This window comes from Chelon labrosus (genome assembly GCF_963514085.1).
Source record: "Chelon labrosus genome assembly, contig: SCAFFOLD_39, whole genome shotgun sequence".
NCBI classification, from domain to species: domain Eukaryota; kingdom Metazoa; phylum Chordata; class Actinopteri; order Mugiliformes; family Mugilidae; genus Chelon; species Chelon labrosus.
Window position 1 is genome coordinate 27,501 of NW_028181538.1, and position 18,690 is coordinate 46,190.

The 18,690-nt window shown below is 46.5% G+C and overlaps 1 protein-coding gene across 4 annotated transcripts in view; it reads left to right on the forward strand.

Annotated features, from left to right (window-relative positions):
* LOC311509946 (E3 ubiquitin-protein ligase RNF31) overlaps positions 1-17,121 on the forward strand; it is a 20,529-nt gene extending 3,408 nt beyond the window's left edge. The window contains exons 8-19 of one of the 4 annotated variants that reach the window (XM_084575399.1): positions 4,360-4,541; positions 6,041-6,223; positions 7,257-7,439; positions 7,510-7,608; positions 10,953-11,042; positions 12,252-12,354; positions 15,557-15,675; positions 15,803-15,916; positions 15,995-16,061; positions 16,131-16,224; positions 16,330-16,498; positions 16,649-17,121. In XM_084575399.1, coding sequence (XP_084431525.1) covers positions 4,360-4,541; positions 6,041-6,223; positions 7,257-7,439; positions 7,510-7,608; positions 10,953-11,042; positions 12,252-12,354; positions 15,557-15,675; positions 15,803-15,916; positions 15,995-16,061; positions 16,131-16,224; positions 16,330-16,498; positions 16,649-16,768 — 1,523 coding nt within the window. In that variant the 3' untranslated portion in view covers positions 16,769-17,121. Of the gene's footprint in view, positions 1-4,359; positions 4,542-6,040; positions 6,224-7,256; positions 7,440-7,509; positions 7,609-10,952; positions 11,043-12,251; positions 12,355-15,556; positions 15,676-15,802; positions 15,917-15,994; positions 16,062-16,130; positions 16,242-16,329; positions 16,499-16,648 lie in introns of those variants that run through there. The other 3 variants (XM_084575401.1, XM_084575400.1, XM_084575402.1) reach the window with 3 other exon arrangements.
* The last annotated feature ends 1,569 nt before the right edge of the window (positions 17,122-18,690 follow it).

Genomic DNA, 18,690 nt, shown 5'->3' on the forward strand with positions numbered 1-18,690 from the left:
GTCCTCCCTTAGTTTAGAGAACCTCTGACTCATGTTCTTCCGGAACCACATGTGGGTGTTTGGGTGAGATGAGAGGATAAAACTGGAGTAATATGATCTCTGTAACTCTTTCTAAACTCACTGTCAATTCAGATAAAACGTTTCCAAGGTTTGCATTTTATTTTGGAAACTGCTGCTCTGAACTCAGCGTGAGTTTAAATGAGCGTTCAATAACGTCCATCAGAGACGCGTCCATCAGAGACGCGTCCATCAGAGACTCATATCCATCAGAGACACATATCCATCAGAGATGCGTCCATCAGAGACATATCCATCAGAGACTCATATCCATCAGAGACTCATATCCATCAGAGACTCATATCCATCAGAGACACACATCCATCAGAGACACACATCCATCAGAGACACACATCCATCAGAGATGCGTCCATCAGAGACATCCATCAGAGACACACATCCATCAGAGACGCGTCCATCAGAGACACATCCATCAGAGACACACATCCATCAGAGACACACATCCATCAGAGACATATCCATCAGAGACACACATCCATCAGAGACACACATCCATCAGAGACACACATCCATCAGAGACACATCCATCAGAGACGCGTCCATCAGAGACACACATCCATCAGAGACGCGTCCATCAGAGACGCGTCCATCAGAGACACACATCCATCAGAGACACACATCCATCAGAGACGCGTCCATCAGAGACACACATCCATCAGAGACACACATCCATCAGAGACACATCCGCAACATTAGGACAAATCAATAGTTTGGTTCTTTCTGAGCGACACTGCAGCATAATCTCAATGAGGATCACTCTAGGAGAGGAAGACCATCTAGGTCTATAAAGGAAAGACTTCACCACAAGGCCCAAAACATTCATCCACCTCAGATCAGACTGAAGAACGTCTAAAGATCCAGATCAGTCTAAAGAACGTCTAAAGATCCAGATCAGTTGAGGAACAAACAGAGATTGTCCTGAAAAAGAATGGGAAGGGAAAGGTCTGGAGAACACTTGGAATGACTCCTGAACTGAGGAACCCAACAGCAGAACCCAGTAGAACCCAGTGAGATCATGAGCTTGATAGAGTCTAATCTGAGTCTGATGATTGTACAGAGCTTCAGTCGAGGTGGACCATGACAGAAAGACAGCAGTCTAAACTCCCTGTCCACACCCGGAGACTAGACTACACCTGGAGACTAGACTACACCCGGAGACTAGACTACACCTGGAGACTGAACGACACCTGGAGACTGAACGACACCTGGAGACTGAACGACACCTGGAGACTAAACTACACCTGGAGACTAGACCACACCTGGAGACTAGACTACACAGAGACTGAACTACACCTGGAGACTGAACTACACCCAGAAACTAAACTACACCTGGAGACTGAACTACACCCAGAAACTAAACTACACCCGGACGGAAACTAAACTACACCTGGAGACTAGACTACACCTGGAGACTGAACTACACCTGGAGACTAGACCACACCTGGAGACTAGACTACACCCAGAAACTAAACTACACCTGGAGACTGAACTACACCCAGAAACTAAACTACACCTGGAGACTGAACTACACCCAGAAACTAAACTACACCTGGAGACTGAACTACACCCAGAAACTAAACTACACCCGGACGGAAACTAAACTACACCTGGAGACTAGACCACACCTGGAGACTGAACTACACCTGGAGACTGAACTACACCTGGAGACTAGACTACACAGAGACTGAACTACACCTGGAGACTAGACCACACCTGGAGACTAGACTACACCTGGAGACTGAACTACACCTGGAGACTGAACTACACCCAGAAACTAAACTACACCTGGAGACTGAACTACACCCAGAAACTAAACTACTCAACTCAACTCAACTTTATTTATAAAGCCCTTTAAAACAGCTGTGGCTGACACAAAGTGCTATACATAAAATACAACCTAAAATATAAGACATCAAACATAAGAGACAATATAAAAGCAATAGAAACAATATAAAAACAATAATAAATGATAAACAGTATTAAAATAATAATAAAACAGAACAGACAACAGGGTCTCATGCTGTGTTAAAGGCCAAAGAATAAAAATGGGTCTTAAGATGTGTTTTAAAAATGGACAGCGAAGGGGCTTGTCTGATGTGTAGGGGGAGATCGTTCCATAATTTAGGACCGGCAACAGAAAAGGCTCTATCCCCTCTGAGCCTCCGTTTGGCCCTTGGTACCTCCAGGAGCAGCTGATCAGCTGACCTGAGGCACCGGGCAGGAGTGTAAGGATGGAGCAGCTCAGAGAGGTAAGGCGGGGCGAGACCATTTAAAGATTTAAAAACAAATAAAAGAATCTTAAAATGGACTCTAAAATGCACAGGCAGCCAATGGAGAGAGGCTAAAATGGGAGTAATGTGCTCCCTCTTACGTGCTCCAGTTAAAAGGCGAGCGGCAGCATTTTGAACCAACTGGAGACGTGCGAGGGAGGATTGGCTGACTCCAAGATAAAGTGCGTTACAGTAATCCAGCCGCGAAGTAATGAAGGCGTGGATTACTGTTTCAAAATGCTTACGTGCAAGGAAAGGCTTCACCTTTGCCAGCTGCCTAAGGTGAAAGAAGCTGGACTTTACTATTGCACCAATTTGCCGGTCAAGTTTAAAATCACTATCCATCCTAAAACCCAAGTTTGTGACTATTTGCTTCCTGTAACCCACCAAGGGGCCCAAATCAACAGGAGGTGGTTTGCTGGGGCCACCGGGACTGAACACCATCACTTCAGTTTTATTTTCATTAAATTTTAAAAAGTTCAAGGACATCCAAGCTTTAATGTCCTCAAGACATAAAAGAAGCGATTTCAGGGAGAACGCATCCTTCTTTCTTAGTGGCACATAGATCTGGCTGTCATCAGCGTAACAATGAAAAAAGATCCCATGCTTTCTCAGGATGGAACCCAGGGACAGCAGGTACAATGAGAAAAGTAGGGGCCCTAAAATTGAACCCTGTGGAACCCCATATGACAGCGGAGCAGAGCGGGACTCAGAACCACCAAGGCGTATGCACATGGTCCTGTTTGCCAGGTAGGACTTAAACCAGTCCAGGGCGGTGCCAGAAATACCTACTAGGTGCTGCAATCGATGCACCAAAATGCTGTGGTCCACGGTATCAAAAGCCGAAGACAAGTCCAGAAGCAGAAGAGTCACGTAGTCTCCAGAGTCATTTGCCAGGAGGATGTCATTAAAAACTCTTAATAGAGCTGACTCTGTGCTATGCATTGTTTTAAAACCTGACTGGAAGACCTCCAGGACCTCATGCTCATCCAGAAATGATTTCAATTGAGTAAAAACAATTTTTTTTAAGAGTAAAAACAACTTTTTCCAGATTTCCCGGACGGAAACTAAACTACACCTGGAGACTAGACCACACCTGGAGACTAGACCACACCTGGAGACTAGACCACACCTGGAGACTAGACTACACCTGGAGACTGAACTACATCTAGAAACTAAACTACACCTGGAGACTAGACTACACCTGGAGACTGAACTACACCCAGGAACTAAACTACACCCAGAAACTAAACTACACCTTGAGACTGAACTACACCCAGAAACTAGACTACACCTGGAGACTGAACTACATCTAGAAACTAAACTACACCTGGAGACCTGACTACACCTGGAGACTAGACTACACCCAGAAACTAAACTACACCCAGAAACTAAACCACATCTTGAGACTGAACTACACCCAGAAACTAAACTACACCTGGAGACTGAACTACACCCAGAAACTAAACTACACCCGGACGGAAACTAAACTACACCTGGAGACAACGCTCTACCTGGAGGCAGCTGCACTAAAGACCTGCCACAGACCTTGGAGAACAATGTGGTTCAGACTGAAGACAGTGATTCTGGACGAAGGATTAAAGTCGTTTTGTTTGTGGTTCTCCTAAAACTGTTAGAACTGATTATAAATGGGAAGCTCAAAGGTCCAGAGTAGTTAATAATAATAATACTTTTTAAACATAAATTACACTATTGATCCCAGAGGGGGACTGTGTTCCTGCTGTTTGACCCATCCATTTGTTCACACAGTAGTGTGTACAGTTGGAGCACTGGGCTGCAGCCTCTAAGGACTGCACCCGGGGAGTAAGTTGGGGGTTAGGTGCTCAGGGCACGGCAGCCATGGACTCGGGGGAAGGTGAACCTGGGATCCTCCTGTCCCAAGAAGCACCTCTAACCACTACTTCACAGCTCCCCCCTAGTTGTGTGTTGTCCTGTAGTCTATGTAAACTTGGACTCAATTAGTAAATCTACCTGGTCCTCGTCTCTATAGGTGCCCCCCCCACAGACCCCCTCAGCAAGAGCATGAAAGCTCTGAGGCTGGATGGACAGTCACCTGTACGTACCATCCAGTCAGAATCAGCCAGAGACAGCAACACCACAGGATCTGGACAAGCACCTGGACTACAACAGAACCTCCATCCTAAGTCAGTACTGGCAGCAGAACACATCAAGGTGAGAGGAACCCTGGCTACCAAGTGGTATCAGATGGCCTCGGGTGGTGTCAGATTGTCTTGGGTGGTTTCAGGTGCTCTCAGATGGTCTCAGGTGGCCATAGATGAACTCAAGTAGTCTCAGGTGGCCTCAGGTAGTCTCGTATGGCCTAGGGTGGTCTCCGGTGGTCTCAGGTACTCTCAAATGGTCTCAGGTGGTCACAGGAGGTTTAGATGGTCTCAGAGGGTCTGTGTGGCCTCAGGTAGTCTATGGTAGTCTGAGATTTAGATTTAGACAATCTCAAGTGGTCTCAGGTGGATTAGATGGTCTCAGGTCGTCTACCGTAGTCTCAGATAATCAGGTGTCCTCATGTGGTTTAGACAGTGTCAGAGGGTATCAGGTAGTCTATAGGTATTCCCAGATGGTCTATAGTGGTCTCAGGTGGTTTAGATTGTCTCAGGTCGTCTACCGTAGTCTCAGATAATCAGGTGTCCTCATGTGGTTTAGACAGTGTCAGAGGGTATCAGGTAGTCTGTAGGTATTCTCAGATGGTCTATGGGAATGGCTAGTGTGACGTCATCATGTCCAAAAAAGCCACTTCCGTGTCCATTCGCTAATATTCTAACGGTTACGGTGCTCTGTCAAACTGGACTACAACGGCATTAAAATGGTGCAGATCTCTTATTACCGATTTCCCCTCAACGAAAAAGAGAAGAAGAGATGGCTGAAGTTGATACGGTAAGTTGGATCTCAAATGATGAACATTAATAACAAAAATAATAATAATAACCGGCTAGCGATTACTAGCGAGCTAACGTTAGGACCCTTGAGTTGTAGTTCGGGGTGAACTTGTCACGCCTGCAAAACGAAAAAAAAAATAAAATAAGTGGCAATTGACATCTTACATCTCAGGCTCCTTCCAACTTGCAGAACCAACTTCTATTATCAGATGTGTTGTTTAGCTTGGTCTACTAGAGTCAAAGTCAGTTTCACTTGAAAGTCTAACGATTTCCTATGCAGCACAGACACTGGCTGTGCAACATTACTGGGAGCAGTTCAAGAACGATAACCTTGAAAACACGTCGAAGTGCTGACAAAACAAACAGCTAGCAGTAGCTAGTAGTACCTAGCTAGTAACGTTAGCTCGCTAGTAATCGCTAGCCGGTTATTATTATTATTTTTGTTATTAATGTTCATCATTTGAGATCCAACTTACCGTATCAACTTCAGCCATCTCTTCTTCTCTTTTTCGTCGAGGGGAAATCGGTAATAAGAGATCTGCACCATTTTAATGCTATTGTAGTCCAGTTTGACAGAATACCGTAACCGTTAGAATATTAGCGAATGGACACGGAAGTGGCTTTTTTGGACATGATGACGTAGCGCCTAGCCATTCCCATAGTGGTCTCAGTTGGTTTAAATTGTCTCAGATGGTCTACAGAGGTCTCTGGTGGCCTTAGTTAGTATCAGATGGCCTCAGGTGGTCTCAGATGGTTTCAGTCCTTGTGTCTGTCCCTCAGATGGCAGCACAACTCCCTCCACGTCAGGCGTCAGTCTTCTTGTCTCTAATGGCGATGGAGGGGCGGAGCTTCAGCCCTGCTGATGTCATGGAGGCAGTCCAGCTGAACAGAGACTTCCCATCAGCCCTCAGGTTCCTGACTCACAGCTGTCCCATCTGTCAGGACCAGGTGTCCTTCAGCAAGGTGGGAACAAACAGCTCATTCTTCTTCTCTGCCTGTATTTCCTGTCACTCTTCTTCTCTGCCTGTATTTCCTTTCATTCTTCTTCTCTGCCTGTATTTCCTGTCACTCTTCTTCTCTGCCTGTATTTCCTGTCACTCTTCTTCTCTGCCTGTATTTCCTTTCATTCTTCTTCTCTGCCTGTATTTCCTGTCACTCTTCTTCTCTGCCTGTATTTCCTGTCATTCTTCTTCTCTGCCTGTATTTCCTGTCACTCTTCTTCTCTGCCTGTATTTCCTGTCACTCTTCTTCTCTGCCTGTATTTCCTGTCACTCTTCTTCTCTGCCTGTATAACCTGTCACTCTTCTTCTCTGCCTGTATTTCCTGTCATTCTTCTTCTCCGCCTGTATAACCTGTCACTCTTCTTCTCTGCCTGTATTTCCTGTCATTCTTCTTCTCTGCCTGTATTTCCTGTCATTCTTCTTCTCCGCCTGTATAACCTGTCACTCTTCTTCTCTGCCTGTATTTCCTGTCACTCTTCTTCTCTGCCTGTATTTCCTTTCATTCTTCTTCTCTGCCTGTATTTCCTGTCACTCTTCTTCTCTGCCTGTATTTCCTGTCACTCTTCTTCTCTGCCTGTATTTCCTTTCATTCTTCTTCTCTGCCTGTATTTCCTGTCACTCTTCTTCTCTGCCTGTATAACCTGTCACTCTTCTTCTCTGCCTGTATTTCCTGTCATTCTTCTTCTCCGCCTGTATAACCTGTCACTCTTCTTCTCTGCCTGTATTTCCTGTCATTCTTCTTCTCTGCCTGTATTTCCTGTCATTCTTCTTCTCCGCCTGTATAACCTGTCACTCTTCTTCTCTGCCTGTATTTCCTGTCATTCTTCTTCTCCGCCTGTATAACCTGTCACTCTTCTTCTCTGCCTGTATTTCCTGTCATTCTTCTTCTCCGCCTGTATAACCTGTCACTCTTCTTCTCTGCCTGTATTTCCTGTCATTCTTCTTCTCTGCCTGTATAACCTGTCACTCTTCTTCTCTGCCTGTATTTCCTACAGATCATCACGATGACCCACTGCTCCTGCTTCCTGTGTCAGGCGTGTTTTAAGGCATTTTTCTCAGCGGCCATTAAAGAGCGCAGTGTGGATCAGCTGGTCTGTCCTCAGTGTGGTCGGCCGGAGGTCAGAGGTCAGGGGGGCCTGGAGGAGTCCATGGACTACTTCAACCTGCTGGACACACAGGTGTGAAACTGTCTTAGCTGATCTCTGTTTGAGGTTCTGCTGGTTCTGATCATCTCTCTGTTTCTGTCAGATCCGTCATTTCCTGCCTCCTCAAATCCACGAACTGTTTCAGAGGAAACTCCGAGACAGAGCTCTACAGGAAATGCCCAACTTCTGCTGGTGTGCTCATGTAAGACGCCTGAGGATTAGAACACATGTAGAACCCGTCTGTATAGAACCAGGCAGGACACGCTTCATTAGGACACACACTTCATTAGAACACATGTGTATAGAACAAGGCAGGACATGCTTCATTAGAACACATGTGTATAGAACCAGGCAGGACATGCTTCATTAGGACACACACTTCATTAGAACACATGTGTATAGAACCAGGCAGGACATGCTTCATTAGAACACGTGTATAGAACCAGGCAGGACACGCTTCATTAGAACCCATGTGTATAGACCCAGGCAGGACACGCTTCATTAGAACACGTGTATAGAACCAGGCAGGACATGCTTCATTAGAACACATGTGTATAGAACCAGGCAGGACATGCTTCATTAGAACACGTGTATAGAACCAGGCAGGGCATGCTTCATTAGGACACACGCTTCGTTAGAACACACACTTCATTAGAACACATGTGTATAGAACAAGGCAGGACATGCTTCATTAGAACACACACTTCATTAGAACACGTGTATAGAACCAGGCAGGACATGCTTCATTAGAAAACGTGTATAGAACCAGGCAGGACATGCTTCATTAGAACACGTGTATAGAACCAGGCAGGACACGCTTCATTAGAACCCATGTGTATAGACCCAGGCAGGACACGCTTCATTAGAACCCATGTGTATAGAACCAGGCAGGACACGCTTCATTAGAACACGTGTATAGAACCAGGCAGGACATGCTTCATTAGGACACACACTTCATTAGAACACATGTGTATAGAACCAGGCAGGACACGCTTCATTAGAACACGTGTATAGAACCAGGAAGGACACGCTTCATTAGAACACGTGTATAGAACCAGGCAGGACATGCTTCATTAGAACACACACTTCATTAGAACACATGTGTATTGAACCAGGCAAGACATGCTTCATTAGAACACGTGTATAGAACCAGGCAGGACATGCTTCATTAGAACACACACTTCATTAGAACACATGTGTATAGAACCAGGCAGGACATGCTTCATTAGAACACGTGTATAGAACCAGGCAGGACATGCTTCATTAGAACACATGTGTATAGAACCAGGCAGGACATGCTTCATTAGAACACGTGTATAGAACCAGGAAGGACACGCTTCATTAGAACACGTGTATAGAACCAGGAAGGACACGCTTCATTAGAACACGTGTATAGAACCAGGAAGGACACGCTTCATTAGAACACGTGTATAGAACCAGGCAGGACACGCTTCATTAGGACACGTGTATAGAACCAGGCAGGACACGCTTCATTAGAACACGTGTATAGAACCAGGAAGGACACGCTTCATTAGAACACGTGTATAGAACCAGGCAGGACATGCTTCATTAGAACACATGTGTATAGAACCAGGCAGGACATGCTTCATTAGAACACGTGTATAGAACCAGGCAGGGCATGCTTCATTAGGACACACGCTTCATTAGAACACATGTGTATAGAACAAGGCAGGACATGCTTCATTAGAACACACACTTCATTAGAACACATGTGTATAGAACGAGGCAGGACATGCTTCATTAGAACACGTGTATAGAACCAGGCAGGACATGCTTCATTAGAACACGTGTATAGAACCAGGCAGGACATGCTTCATTAGAACACGTGTATATAACCAGGCAGGACACGCTTCATTAGGACACACACTTCATTAGAACACGTGTATAGAACCAGGAAGGACACGCTTCATTAGAACCCATCTGTATAGAACCAGGCAGGACACGCTTCATTAGGACACACACTTCATTAGAACACACTAGTGCAGTGCCCGTCAGAAGTATGTATTCCTATAGTGGGAGCCTACAGGTGCGGTGTATGAGGATTAGTGGAAATATTAGAGCGGAGAAAACCTATTTTACTGATATATTTTACATTTCTTATCCAAACAACGTCAAACTTAGCAGTGCACATCTTCGTGCCCGTAGCGAGACACCTGCCCAGTTTCAAATCAATCGGGCCAACGGTTCGCGAGCTATGCGTGCCACAGACAAACAGACACACAGACAGACGCTCCTTGCATTATTAGATAGATGTGTATAGAACCAGGCAGGACATGCTTCATTGGAACACGTGTATAGAACCAGGAAGGACACGCTTCATTAGAACACGTGTATAGAACCAGGAAGGACACGCTTCATTAGAACACGTGTATAGAACCAGGCAGGACATGCTTCATTAGAACACATGTGTATAGAACCAGGCAGGACATGCTTCATTAGAACACGTGTATAGAACCAGGCAGGGCATGCTTCATTAGGACACACGCTTCGTTAGAACACACACTTCATTAGAACACATGTGTATAGAACAAGGCAGGACATGCTTCATTAGAACACGTGTATAGAACCAGGCAGGACATGCTTCATTAGAACACGTGTATAGAACCAGGCAGGACACGCTTCATTAGAACCCATGTGTATAGACCCAGGCAGGACACGCTTCATTAGAACACACACTTCATTAGAACACGTGTATAGAACCAGGAAGGACATGCTTTATTAGAACCCATGTGTATATAACCAGGAAGGACATGCTTCATTAGAACACACACTTCATTAGAACACGTGTATAGAACCAGGAAGGACATGCTTCATTAGAACACACACTTCATTAGAACACGTGTATAGAACCAGGCAGGACATGCTTCATTAGAACACATGTGTATAGAACCAGGCAGGACATGCTTCATTAGAACATGTGTATAGAACCAGGCAGGGCATGCTTCGTTAGGACACACGCTTCGTTAGAACACACACTTCATTAGAACACATGTGTATAGAACCAGGCAGGACATGCTTCATTAGAACACACACTTCATTAGAACACATGTGTATAGAACCAGGCAGGACATGCTTCATTAGAACACGTGTATAGAACCAGGCAGGACATGCTTCATTAGAACACGTGTATAGAACCAGGCAGGACACGCTTCATTAGAACCCATGTGTATAGACCCAGGCAGGACACGCTTCATTAGAACACACACTTCATTAGAACATGTTTATAGAACCAGGCAGGCCACGCTTCATTAGAACACACACTTCATTAGAACACACGTGTATAGAACCAGGCAGGACACGCTTCATTAGAACCCATGTGTATAGACCCAGGCAGGACACGCTTCATTAGAACACACACTTCATTAGAACATGTTTATAGAACCAGGCAGGACACGCTTCATTAGAACACACACTTCATTAGAACACATGTGTATAGGTCACAGAGGTCTGGGTTAGGACCACGGGAACACCTGGAACCTAACTTCTGGTGTGGTCGTCATGGTAACAGAACGTTGTGTGTTCCAGTGTTCGTTTGGGATGCTCCATGAGGCCGACAGGCTGAGGATGGACTGTCCCAGCTGTAAGAAGAGTACCTGTTCTCAGTGCAGATCAGCTGTAAGACACCACGACAACACAACAACACCACAACAACAACACACTAACACAACAACACACTAACACCACAACAACAACACACTAACACAACAACACACTAACACAACAACACACTAACACCACAACAACTACACACTAACACCACAACACACTAACACCACAACACACTAACACAACAACACACTAACACCACAACAACAACACACTAACACAACAACAACACACTAACACCACCACAACAACAACACACTAACACCACAACACACTAACACAACAACACACTAACACCACAACAACACAACAACAACACACTAACACCACCACAACAACAACACACTAACACCACAACAACACACTAACACAACAACACACTAACACCACAACAACAACACACTAACACCACAACAACACAACACACTAACACCACAACAACACACTAACACCAGAACAACAACACACTAACACAACAACAACAACACACTAACACAACAACACACTAACACAACAACAACAACACACTAACACAACAACACACTAACACAACAACAACAACACACTAACACAACAACAACAACACACTAACACAACAACAACACACTAACACAACAACAACACACTAACACTAACACAACAACAACACACTAACACAACAACAACACACTAACACAACAACACACTAACACTAACACAACAACACACTAACACTAACACAACAACACACTAACACAACAACAACAACAACAACAATACACTAACACAACAACACACTAACACAACAACACAACAACAACAACAACACACTAACACAACAACAACACACTAACACTAACACAACAACAACACACTAACACAACAACAACACACTAACACAACAACACACTAACACAACAACAACAACACACTAACACAACAACAACAACACACAACAACAACAACACACTAACACAACAACAACAACACACTAACACAACAACAACAACAACACACTAACACAACAACAACAACACACTAACACAACAACAACAACAACACACTAACACAACAACAACAACACACTAACACAACAACAACAATACACTAACACAACAACACTAACACAACAACAACAACACACTAACACAACAACAACACACTAACACAACAACACACTAACACACTAACCCTGCAGTGCCCTGAGACCAGCCCCTGACCAGCCTCTATGTTCTACAGTGGTCTCCTCAGCATCAGGGATTGTCCTGTGACCAGTTCAGAGTTTGGCAGCAGCAGAACCAACCGGACCTCCACAGAACAACCCTGCTCTACAACAGCATTGGTACGAGAACACCTACACCACCAGGTTCTGACCCAGGTTCTGCAGGGAATCACAGGACCTTCATCATCTTTAGCTCTGCTCCAACAGCACAAACAAGACTCTTTCTGGTTTTTCTTCTGTTCTCTTTGTTTGGTTCTCCTCTGGTTCTCTTCTGGTTCTTCTTAAATGATCAATAACATCATCAGTTCCACCTATATTGGTTCTGATAGTGTTGTACAGCGTCTGACAGAACCAACGCGAACAAACATATTTATTGTTGTCAACCTTAGATTCTAGTGTTGAAACCACGGCCATCACTTTAACAGAACCCTACACTAATGAGGTCTAAGATAAGGTCTACTGTGGTCTGATGCGGTCTACTATGATCTGATGAAGTCTACTGTGATCTGATGACGTCTGATGAGGTCTACTGTGATCTGATGAGGTCTGATAAGGTCTACTGTGGTCTGATGCGGTCTGATGAGGTCTGATGAGGTCTACTATGATCTGATGAAGTCTACTGTGGTCTGATGACGTCTGATGAGGTCTACTGTGATCTGATGAGGTCTGATAAGGTCTACTGTGGTCTGATGCGGTCTGATGAGGTCTGATGAGGTCTACTATGATCTGATGAAGTCTACTGTGGTCTGATGACGTCTGATGAGGTCTACTGTGATCTGATGAGGTCTGATAAGGTCTACTGTGGTCTGATGCGGTCTGATGAGGTCTGATGCGGTCTGATGAGGTCTGATGAGGTCTACTATGATCTGATGCGGTCTACTGTGGTCTGATGCGGTATGAGCAAAATCTTATATCACGGTATGAGTAATTTCATATCACGGTAACGGTATATATCGCAGTATGTTTTTTTTCCCCTGTAAATTCAATTAATGGCTTAAAATAACCATACTGACGCACTTGATCATTTTCCTCTTCTATTTTTATTTGCTCACAGCAGCATAACATTATTTTAAAGAAAATATCTTTTGGCTTTCATAATACTGCTTCGCATGTTTTAACTTTAAGTGGTGGAAGAGGTTACCAGTGTTTCCACCTCCAGCAGCAACAGTCGCGCGACACTCTTTGCAGAGTATCAGTTTTTGTTCGTTGTCGGATTTTCTAAATCCGAAAAAAAGTTCCACACAACAGACGTAGCGCCCCTTTTCGGAACGAGTTCCTCCTCCTCTTCGTCACAGGTGGGTCGGGCTGCCTCCGTTTCCTCGTGACGTTCACTCTCCGCCTCCGCCATGATTGTTATCACTCAGGTGAAGCTGTTTCTTCTTCGTCGTGCTCATGCAACCACGCCAAGCAGTCTGCTGCAAAGCCTGCAGCACCCCGTGTGTCGAGGCGGTGTAATTACAGTGACTCAGAGAGACGCCGCAGACATCTGCTCTTTCTCCGGTATAAACGGTATTACACAATCTCTACCAGTAGACACTTTATACCGTCACAAGGTATAATACTGTCATACCGCCCAACCCTACGGTCTACTGTGGTCTGATGAGGTCTACTGTGGTCTGATGAGGTCTACTGTGATCTGATGTGGTCTACTGTGATCTGATGTGGTCTACTGTGGTCTGATGTGGTCTGATGCGGTCTACTGTGGTCTGATGCGGTCTACTGTGATCTGATGACGTCTAATGACGTCTACTGTGGTCTGATGAGGTCTAATGAAGTCTACTGTGATCTGATGAGGTCTAATGACGTTTACTGTGGTCTGATGCGGTCTACTGTGATTTGATGAGGTCTAATGACGTCTACTGTGATCTGATGCCGTCTACTGTGGTCTGATGAGGTCTACTGTGATCTCATGCGGTCTACTGTGGTCTGATGAGGTCTACTGTGATCTCATGCGGTCTACTGTGGTCTGATGAGGTCTACTGTGGTCTGATGAGGTCTACTGTGATCTCATGCGGTCTACTGTGGTCTGATGAGGTCTACTGTGATCTGATGCCGTCTACTGTGGTCTGATGAGGTCTACTGTGATCTCATGCGGTCTACTGTGGTCTGATGAGGTCTACTGTGATCTCATGCGGTCTACTGTGGTCTGATGAGGTCTACTGTGGTCTGATGAGGTCTACTGTGATCTCATGCGGTCTACTGTGGTCTGATGAGGTCTACTGTGATCTCATGCGGTCTACTGTGATCTGATGAGGTCTAATGACGTCTACTGTGATCTGATGAGGTCTAATGACGTCTACTGTGATCTGATGCCGTCTACTGTGGTCTGATGCGGTCTACTGTGATCTGATGAGGTCTACTGTGGTCTGATGAGGTCTACTGTGATCTGATGCCGTCTACTGTGGTCTGATGAGGTCTACTGTGATCTGATGAGGTCTACTGTGATCTGATGCTGTCTACTGTGATCTAATGAGGTCTACTGTGATCTGATGAGGTCTACTGTGGTCTGATGAGGTCTACTGTGATCTCATGCGGTCTCCTGTGATCTCATGCGGTCTACTGTGGTCTGATGAGGTCTACTGTGATCTCATGCGGTCTACTGTGGTCTGATGAGGTCTACTGTGATCTCATGCGGTCTACTGTGGTCTGATGAGGTCTACTGTGATCTCATGCGGTCTACTGTGATCTGATGAGGTCTAATGACGTCTACTGTGATCTCATGAGGTCTAATGACGTCTACTGTGATCTGATGAGGTCTAATGACGTCTACTGTGATCTGATGAGGTCTAATGACGTCTACTGTGATCTGATGAGGTCTACTGTGATCTGATGCCGTCTACTGTGGTCTGATGCGGTCTACTGTGGTCTGATGAGGTCTACTGTGATCTGATGCCGTCTACTGTGATCTGATGAGGTCTACTGTGATCTGATGAGGTCTACTGTGATCTGATGCCGTCTACTGTGGTCTGATGAGGTCTACTGTGATCTGATGCCGTCTACTGTGGTCTGATGAGGTCTACTGTGGTCTGATGAGGTCTACTGTGATCTGATGCCGTCTACTGTGGTCTGATGCCGTCTACTGTGGTCTGATGAGGTCTACTGTGATCTGATGAGGTCTACTGTGATCTGATGCGGTCTACTGTGATCTGATGAGGTCTACTGTGGTCTGATGCCGTCTACTGTGGTCTGATGAGGTCTACTGTGGTCTGATGAGGTCTACTGTGATCTGATGCCGTCTACTGTGATCTGATGCCGTCTACTGTGGTCTGATGAGGTCTACTGTGATCTGATGAGGTCTACTGATGTGCTCCTGTGTCCTCAGAGTGTCCAAACTGCCAGTTCGTCTTCAGCCTGTCTAAAGGAGGATGTCTTCACTTCACCTGCAGTCAGTGTCAGCATCAGTTCTGTGGTGGCTGCAGTCAGCGCTTCACTCTGGGATCTGTAAGTTCATGACCTTCACTTCAGTTCAAACTGCTTCCTGTTTATGTACGACCAATCACTGCAGTGGAGGAGAAATACCTGACCTCACCTGTTTCCGATGGAGTGACTGAACTCTTTGTGTCTTCAGGCTTGCAGCTTCTCGGCTGACTGTGGATCCAAAGGTCTTCATGCCCACCACCCCAGAGACTGTCTGTACCACCTGAGAGACTGGAGCGTGGGCCGCCTACACATGCTGCTACAGGTGAGAAACACCTGAGACAAATGCCATACCCAGCCACTGCAGGTGTTTTAGTACTGATGAAGTGGACCTTGTCTCTAGTATTACAGAGTCTCTCCGTCCTTGTTGGAACCATCCAGAGACCACTCATCTGACACTAAGGTTACAGGTGAGGCCTCGTCCTTTTTACCTGGTTCACAGTCTCCCAGTTTGAGTGACAGGTGTGTTCATGTTCCAGGATCGTGTTCGGTTTTGGAGCTGAGAGACGATGGCAGCAGACGAGAGGAGCCCTGTGGACGCCCAGCTCTACCTGAGTACAGAGGATACTGCCAGTAAGACCTCAGCTCCAGTAAGACCACCAGTCTGGTCCTGTTAAAACCAATCAGCTGTGTACCTGTCCAGGTGTCTCAGGTGTCTTCACCCGTCTCTTGTGACAGGTTGCATTATAAGGAGCGTTTGGTGGAGCTGATCAACCGTTGCCGTGCCGACCCAGCGGTCCTCTTCAGTCCAGATGAGATGATCGCAGAGCTGCAGCGTTGGAACGTTGCCGTGCCGACCAGGAAAGCAGATGAACCGGAGGTGTTGTACGCACACCGCCTCCGTATGGTCAGTGACATCATCATCTACCTGGTTTACCTGTTGTTATTATTTACCTGTCGTGGTTATTTTATTTTTACAGATGTTTTCTGCAGAATAATCAAGATGAACGTGTTTGTTCCCTTCAGCCAATCACAACGCAGCTCTCTGTCTCTGCAGACGCTGACCAATAGAGTTCCTCTCAGGAAGCAGCGCCTTTCTCCAATCCAGCTCAACAATGGCGTCTGTCCTGTGGGTCCCTCTTTGGCTCCACCTCTTCACCTGCTGCTGAGCGAGTGACTCGTCCTTGGCCCAACATGGCTGCCGTCTGTAACCTCTCACTCATAACCAGGGTGGTTGATGCGTTGGGGGCGGAGCCTCCATGCTGAAAATGAAAGGTAGCTTCAGCTGCTTACTTCTGATTGGACAATGTGGAGACATCCAGAGGCGCTGATGAAAAGGGACAAAAGATGAGCAGCCAATCAGAGTTCAGAACTGAACCTCATCGCGGATGCTAACGATGCTAACAAGCTACTTCTCAGTATCTCAGAATCCCTTTCTGATTGAGCCGTACATTCACTTCCTGTTTCAGTTCGCTGCACTTTAACTGTTCAACTGTTACGTAAATAAATTATATCTTAATGCATTCATCTCCTTGGTTTCCATGACGACCTGCTGCTGTAAAATAAGTAAACGGTTAAAAATGTTTTTAATGGTTTCTTACAGTGAATGAGGTTCATCAAACATTTAAGGCCTGCAGTAGGTACCACCTGAAGTACCACCTGACGTACCGCCTGACGTACCGCCTGAAGTACCGCCTGACGTACCGCCTGACGTACCGCCTGACGTACCGCCTGAAGTACCGCCTGAATTACCGCCTGACGTACCACCTGACGTACCGCCTGAAGTACCGCCTGAAGTACCGCCTGACTTACCGCCTGACGTACCGCCTGACGTACCGCCTGACGTACCGCCTGAATAACCGTCTGAATTACCGTCTGAATTACCGCCTGACGTACCGCCTGACGTACCGCCTGAATTACCGCCTGATGTACCGTCTGAATTACCGCCTGACGTACCGCCTGAAGTACCGCCTGAAGTACCGTCTGAATTACCGTCTGAATTACCGCCTGACGTACCGCCTGAAGTACCGTCTGAATTACCGCCTGACGTACCGCCTGAAGTACCGCCTGAAGTACCGTCTGAATTACCGTCTGAATTACCGCCTGAATTACCGCCTGACGTACCGCCTGACGTACCGTCTGAATTACCGCCTGACGTACCGTCTGAATTACCGCCTGAATTACCGTCTGACGTACCGCCTGAAGTACCGTCTGAATTACCGCCTGACGTACCGCCTGAATTACCGCCTGACGTACCGCCTGACGTACCGCCTGAATTACCGCCTGACGTACCGCCTGAAGTACCGCCTGACGTACCGCCTGAAGTACCGCCTGAAGTACCGCCTGAAGTACCGTCTGAATTACCGCCTGAAGTACCGCCTGACGTACCGCCTGACATACCGCCTGAAGTACCGTCTGAATTACCGCCTGACGTACCGCCTGAAGTACCGTCTGAAGTACCGTCTGAATTACCGCCTGACGTACCGCCTGAATTACCGCCTGACGTACCGCCTGAAGTACCGCCTGAAGTACCGTCTGAATTACCGTCTGAATTACCGCCTGAATTACCGCCTGACGTACCGCCTGACGTACCGTCTGAATTACCGCCTGACGTACCGTCTGAATTACCGCCTGAATTACCGTCTGACGTACCGCCTGAAGTACCGTCTGAATTACCGCCTGACGTACCGCCTGAATTACCGCCTGACGTACCGCCTGACGTACCGCCTGAATTACCGCCTGACGTACCGCCTGAAGTACCGCCTGACGTACCGCCTGAAGTACCGCCTGAAGTACCGCCTGAAGTACCGTCTGAATTACCGCCTGAAGTACCGCCTGACGTACCGCCTGACATACCGCCTGAAGTACCGTCTGAATTACCGCCTGACGTACCGCCTGAAGTACCGTCTGAAGTACCGTCTGAAGTACCGCCTGAAGTACCGCCTGACGTACCGCCTGACGTACCGCCTGAATTACCGTCTGAAGTACCGCCTGACGTACCGCCTGACGTACCGCCTGAAGTACCGCCTGAATTACCGTCTGAAGTACCGCCTGACGTACCGCCTGAAGTATTGCCTGAAGTATTGCCTGAAGTATCGC